Source organism: Austrofundulus limnaeus, unplaced genomic scaffold (assembly GCF_001266775.1).
Source record: "Austrofundulus limnaeus strain Quisiro unplaced genomic scaffold, Austrofundulus_limnaeus-1.0 Scaffold1716, whole genome shotgun sequence".
NCBI lineage: Eukaryota > Metazoa > Chordata > Actinopteri > Cyprinodontiformes > Rivulidae > Austrofundulus > Austrofundulus limnaeus.
In genome coordinates, this window is record NW_013954118.1 from 10,910 (window position 1) to 18,075 (window position 7,166).

The window sequence follows — 7,166 nt, forward strand, 5'->3', positions numbered from 1 at the left end:
GATCCTTCAGACCCGATCCTTCAGACCTGATAGACCTGATCCTTCAGACCTGATCCTTCAGACCCGATCCTTTAGACCTGATCCTTTAGACCTGATCCTTCAGACCTGATAGACCTGATCCTTTAGACCTGAACCTTCAGACCTGATCCTTCAGACCTGAACCTTCAGACCTGATAGACCTGATCCTTTAGACCTGATCCTTCAGACCCGATCCTTCAGACCTGATAGACCTGATCCTTTAGACCTGATCCTTCAGACCTGATCCTTTAGACCTGGTCCTTCAGACCTGATCCTTTAGACCCGATCCTTTAGACCTGATAGACCTGATTCTTTAGACCTGATCCTTCAGACCTGATCCTTCAGACCTGATCCTTCAGACCTGATCCTTTAGATCTGATCCTTTAGACCCGATCCTTTAGACCTGATCCTTTAGACCTGATCCTTCAGACCTGATCCTTCAGACCTGATAGACCTGATCCTTTAGACCTGATCCTTCAGACCTGATAGACCTGATCCTTCAGACCTGATAGACCTGATCCTTTAAACCTGACCCTTCAGACCTGATAGACCTGATCCTTTAGACCTGATCCTTCAGACCGAGGACTGATGACTGAAAACATAAAAATACCCAGACAAATAAAAAGATGTATAATTAGTGGAGGGAGATACGGCCCAACTGCCAGGTTAAAGAAAATATGAAAAACAGCAATGTTGTCATTATTTCTTGTGCAAAAAACTAATTATATATAGACTACATCTAAATATTTCTCTTTGTGACACATAATAGAAATGTTCAACACTAATACCAAAGGTAAAAATAATAATAAATCATCTGCAGTTTGTTCAAATGATCAGTTAATCACATGAAAAATAAAGTGTCCTTCACCTGCCACCTTTTAGACAATCACTGATGGGGGATGACTTTCAGCTACGACCATGAAATTTTTTAGCTCAATATCTGTTTAACTGGCAGAGTTTCATAAGGGTGAAAAGCTGTGGTGGAGATCCTGAATTCTAAAATCTAATCATTTAAAAAGTTTTAATTAAAACCCACCCATTGGTCCATGAGATATATCATTAACATCAATTAATGTGCAAACATATTCTGCAAGGTGTTGGGGGTGGTGCTCAGCTACATCAAATTTTAACACCATAGCTATAAAAGTATGAGTCAATACTCGTGTTTGCCAAGATCCTTAGCTGTGGCGGCCATCTTGAATTGACTTGGCTCCAAATATTTAACACATCCTGTGATTACTTTATGAAAGTTTTATTCAAACCTTTCAACTGGTTCAAGGATTTCTTTCTTTTAATAAACAGAATACGAATATAATCAAAAACAAAGAATTCAGTCTTCAGACTTTGCGGAACAAGACATTTTTATTGACTACATAAGCCAAACAAATAAACAAACAAAAATAAACATACAGCAGCAGTTTACTTTTGGGATCACATGAATACATCTCTATTATTTCATAAATGGCTTTGACAACATTAAAAAGCTACAATTTCTTATGAGCTTTTAGAGTTTTGTACAAAATAATCCCACAAAATGAAAAAAAAAAAAGTTCCCAGAGAATTTTCTAAAAAGAAAATGTCAGCAAAACAAAAGCAAATCCATCGGTGTGTCAGAGAAATGTGTACAATTCATAGAAATAAAACCAACAAAAATTTAAAATAAAATTCAACACCAAAACAAAACTCTTAAAAATACATAATACAGAAAAATAAAGCTCCGCCCCTCCAGAAACAAGTCCCCAGCTCTGATTGGTCAGCTCTGGTGGCCTGATCAGGCTCCGTCCAATCAGCATCAGCCCTGATATAAAATTCTATTCTAATTTCAACTGATGATTTGATGTGTTGTCCTTCTTCTTTAGATCGTTCATTTTTCATGTCGGTGCCCTGAGACAACGTATGTTGTGACTTGGCGCTAAATAAATGAACTGAATTGAATTGAAATGATTCATGGATAAAAATTGATCATTTTAAATTATTTTTCATTGTAAATAAAACTTTTTTTTTCTATAAATTGCTTTAGTTTACTAAACAAAAGGGTTAGGTTTGGTGGTATTTGGCTTAAGTCTCTAATATTTGAGTCTTTACTTTATGCTAGGAGCTGTAAAGTTTTATTAGTTTCACATTATTATGTTTTGTAACACATGAAGTTGTTTTAACGGCACTTTTTCCAGTTGAAGATTTTTTATGAAACAAAAACGAAAAACAACTCAACATATCCAAGAGATTCTGCCGTTTTACTTTATTTTGAAAGGATTATAAAGCAGAAGAAGGTGGTTACGGGTGAGCTTAGCCATCAAAATTCATACATTCCCCCCTCCAATGGTTAAAAAGATGAATAAAAAAGACTTCCCTAGCATAATCTATCATTTAAACATGGCGGCTGGAATAAAGAAAAACTTGGGTGGTTCAAGAATTGATCATCTTTTATAAATTAGCAAAACAAAACGAGCTTACAGGCTAAATCTTACAGAAACAGTCAGCTGCAGAACGATTCTTTCAAAATAAAAAATAAAAAACTGCACATGTTGTCGTTTCATTCAACCAAATTCATCACTTTTACTCCTCAGACCCAAAAACTAAACTTTGTTGTTTTGAATTCACGCTCCAGCCCTTTATCTGCTGAGGTACACAGAAGGATTTCATTCCAAAATAAAACTACATTTAAAAATATATTTTTTAAATTCAAGACATATTGCTTTTTGGAATGAAATCCACCCAATTAAAACTCTCTGACAAATAAAACAAACATCTCTGAATGTCGACGTTGTGATTATGCTACATTACATGATTACAACAGGAAACGGTGAATTTCTCTGCAAACTGATGAGGAGCAGGTGTGACTTCATCACGTGATGATTGTTTGGGTCAACGAGCCTCGCTCTGATTCACGTGGAAACAAAAACACCATCAATAAATCTTCGCTTACGTCCTAAAAATTCCCCCAAGAAAGCGTTTTACGAAAATAAAAATCAACTCAAACCTGACAGAAAATAAAGCCGAGAAAATAAAATGTATAAAATAACGTAAAACCGATTCATGAAACTTTTAGCGGATGAAACTGATAATTCAAATGTTACAAGAAAAATCAGTTTTGAGTAAAAATGTAAAACGTGAGGAAAGTTTCCTTCTCAACAGAGCAGGACTAACAGCATTTTATTTTGAAAATCCTTTTGCAGAGAATAAACCTGTTCTCCAGGAGGGTTTGATGAAGCAACATATTGGATGTTTTACTGCTCTGGAGGTTTTATTTAGTGTGAAAAGGACAGAAATTGTTAAACATGAAGCCAAAAAAAAAATCAGATGTGAATTTTTTTTTTGTAATCTGTAGTTTTACCACATTTTAAAACTGAAGCACAAATATTGATCATTAAACAAGTTTATTTTCAAACCAAAACCAGAAAAATTTAAGCTCATTGATTAAAAAATAAATAAAAAAGTCACAGAACAGATGTGTTTTTTATTTTATTTTAAATTCTTAGTGTAATTTTCTTGATCGTTTAGTTTGGGGCTGATTTCTATGAAATCCGATTTGTGCCAAAAATAAAAAAATAAAGATCAATAATTTATACAAATAAATTAAAATATGTTGCTCATCAACTAAAATGTTTTACTTCTGAATTTTTTTATTTATTTATTTTTATGATTTTTTTTTGGCACAAATCTTTTAAAAATGCTGAAAATACCAGTAAGTTCTCGTTTCCACACCGGGTTCATTTCGTGGTCAGAAGCTGTCAGAGGAAGACATGGCGTGTTGTGTGGGATGGAGAGGACCATCTGAAAACTTTCTGTCCTTCGTCTTCACAGATCAGTTCGTTTTCACTCAGCAGGAGAAAATAAAAAATAAAACTTTTTGAACACAGAAAGAACTGAGGGACCTTTTTTTTTACCTTTGATATCTTGGTACTGAACAGAATGAGGTGAAACACTGAGGCGGATCAGAACCTGTGATCTAAAGTCTTAGAATCAGCTCAAAGAGAGACGTTGGTCCACGATGCTTCGTCACTCCTCCTCTTCCTCATTATGATGGTTTCAATTAATAGTTTAGCTAAACGAGTGCCGCTCCTCCCCCATCTGTCTGCATCAACCTGCCGACACAAAAAACAGAATTCTATAAAAAGCTAATTAGCTGCTAAAATTGGCTGAAAAAGCAGAAGCAAAGAGCTAGGTCAAAGCTAAAATAATAAGAACACAAATTTAAAGTAAAATATTGCAGAACTTTGCCTAAATATTAAAAAAGCAAATGGCTGATTACATGTATTTCACAGCTAAAATGAGCAGAACACTAGCTACAACCTAAAAATGAACAAAATGCTCACTAAAAGTATCTAAGTGCCAGCTAAAAGTTAAATATAGTAAAACTTTGGCTGACTGTTAAAAATAGCAAACAACTAAATGTATCAAAAGTGCTAGCTAAAAGCTAAAAAGAGAGGAACACTAGCTAAAATTTAAAAATGACAAAAACGCTTACTAAAATCTGGAAGTGGCATAATGCTAGCTAAAAGAAGCAGAAAGCTAGGTTGAAGCTAAATATATCAAAATTTTGGCTAAATATTTAAAAAAGCAAGTTGTTAACTAAATGTGTCAAAGTGTTAGCTAAACGCTAACAAGAGCAGAACACTAGCTAAAACCTAGAAATTACCAAAATGCTTACTAAAATCTAGAAATAGCATAATCCTAGCTAAAAGCTAAAAGCAGCAGAACTCTAGCTTAAAAAACTAAATATTGTAAGACTCTGGCTAAATTACTAATTAAATGTACAAAAACGCTAACTAAAAGCTAATTAGAGCAGAACACTAGCTAAAACCTAAAAATTACCAAAATGCTTACTAAAATCTCGAAATGAAATGCTAGCTAAAAGCTAAAATGAGCAGAATTCTAGCTTAAATCTAAATATTGCAAGATGTTAAAAACAGCAAATAACTAATTAAATGTATCATAGAGCTAGCAAAAAGCAAAAATGAGGAAAACACCAGCTAAAACCCCAAATTTACCTAAACGTTTACTAAAATCTAGAAGTAGGAAAATGCTAGCTTAAAGAAAAAAAGGAGAAGAATGCTAGCTTAAAGCTGAAAATAGAAAGACTTTGATCAAATTATGAAAACAGAAAATGGCTAGACAAATGTATCAGATTATGACTATTAGCAAAATATCTCATGAAGCACTTAACATGATATTTAACTGAATATTATTAAGCCCCGGCATCGAGGGGAAAACTCTTTTGTTTTCAGCAAAAGGTGATTTGTTTCAGTAGGTTTTGCTTTTGACTCGTGAAACTGTTTTAGAGTTTATAAACGAGTCGTTTGTTGATTTATGTCCCTCGCTCGTTGCTCCATCCTCAGACTCTCCACCCAGGAGCCTCGGGAACGTCACCAGATTTAATTCAATCCCACTTCAAACGTCTCCCTCCTATCGGCAGCATCATCCGTCCTGGAGGCTGCAGCTCATTTCCTCTGAAAAAGCCTTTAAAAGCTTAATTGTGCCTCTAATTTCCACCGGTTTCCCGCTCTCCACCCTGACACAAACGTGCAAAGACACACACACAAAAAAAAAAAAAAAACACACACGGAAACGCACACCAAGCCCAGATGAGCTCATCTGACTTCTGCTGCTAATCACAAAGCAGTTAGGAGAAGTGTAAATGCAATCAGAGCAGCTTTTATACGCAGGAAAACAACAACAACAATCTGTCCTCACATTTAACATCCTGTGAAAGGTTCTTTTACACATTTAAATATAAATTTTACTGTTTAAAAAGGAGAAATTGTCTGGTTTTGTCTAAAAGTTATAACTCAAACTATCTTATATATGAAAAAAAGACTTATTCCTCACCTCAGATAATTCACCCTGAAGGTCAGACCGTGCAATGAGCTCCATCTCAGACTTAGAAGGTTAAAGTTCATCCTTCTCTCTCTAAAAACAACATGGCAGCATGATTTAAGCTGGTCTAAATGAACCTCAACCTGTGGTGGGACCTTTAGAGAGTTGAAACCTCAATGAGCTGAAGAAACGTTAGAAATGAGAGTGGGACAAAAATCCTCCACAACCACGATGCACAATTTCAATTTCTCATCAAAACTCCCCTTTTACCTCATTTTAAACAATTCTTCTTGTTTAAAAACTTTTAATTCACAGATTTTTAAAACATTAAAGGACTTCTGAGCGTTTACACAACCCCTAAATTATTAGAGGTCATAAATTATTCACAGCTCGCGTCTCTTCCAACCAAACAAGATCATTTCTTTGTTTTTCATGCTTTTATGATGTGGTTTCCACTTTGCAGCAAACCTACAATTTATAAATATTTATTCTTCCATTACCCAGAGTGCCAACACGCACCACACGCGCTAAATGGCATTAAAAGGAGCGATAAGGACCGAGCTACAGCGTGTGGTTCGTTCGCTCGGCTCACTTTAAAACCACAGCCGACTGTCGGCTGATGTTGAGGAGAGGCCGGGTATCGATTCGGAGCGGGGTGAGTGATTCCTCTTCCCACCAGCTCAAAGTGTTCACGCTAATGATTCCTGATCAGTCACAGGAGATAAAGCAGATTATTCACTGAGGAGCAGCTTTCTACTGGCTGTAAGAAACCATGAAGCTTTTTTATTAATTAAACCAGCAGAACGTCACGTTCAAACAAGAGGACCACCAACCGTCAAAGTCTGAGATGGACAGACAGGACAGACTTCCTGTCCATCCATAAGACAGTCCACAGGAAGTTGTCCTATAGATGGATGTATATAGACTGGGGCTGCAGCTAATGAATATTTTAGTAATCGATTAATCCATCAATTATTCTGACGATTAATCGAGTAATCGGATATAAAAAAAAGTCATGTTCTGCAGTAATTAATTAAGCTTATTTTATGAGGAAAAACAATTATTTAATATTGTGATGGGGTAATCTACATCTGCTGATGACCCTGCTGTAATCAAAGTAAAATAACAATACCAGTTGTATGAACTAATGCATTTTAAACTCCAGTATGTGAGGTTTGAGGAAGCATTAATTAAAAGCTCTCTGTCATTGAATCATTTTTAACCATCACAGAAAAATCTAAATGCTGTAAATTTATTGTTATGGATTGTTATTAGGTTGGTGCAGGGTTCCCATTTAGGCAATAAAATATTTAGTCTTGACTATTATATAT

At 35.3% G+C, this 7,166-nt stretch overlaps 1 protein-coding gene across 4 annotated transcripts in view; it reads right to left on the reverse strand.

The window, feature by feature from the left end:
* Positions 1-3,455: 3,455 nt before the first annotated feature.
* The window catches only part of ccdc9 (coiled-coil domain containing 9), a 15,511-nt gene continuing 11,800 nt past the window's right edge, over positions 3,456-7,166 (reverse strand). For all 4 annotated transcript variants that reach the window (XM_014033377.1, XM_014033374.1, XM_014033376.1 and 1 more), the window contains exon 15: positions 3,456-4,103. In XM_014033377.1, the coding sequence (XP_013888831.1) occupies positions 4,099-4,103 (5 nt within the window). In that variant the 3' untranslated portion in view covers positions 3,456-4,098. The remainder of the gene's footprint in view (positions 4,104-7,166) is intronic.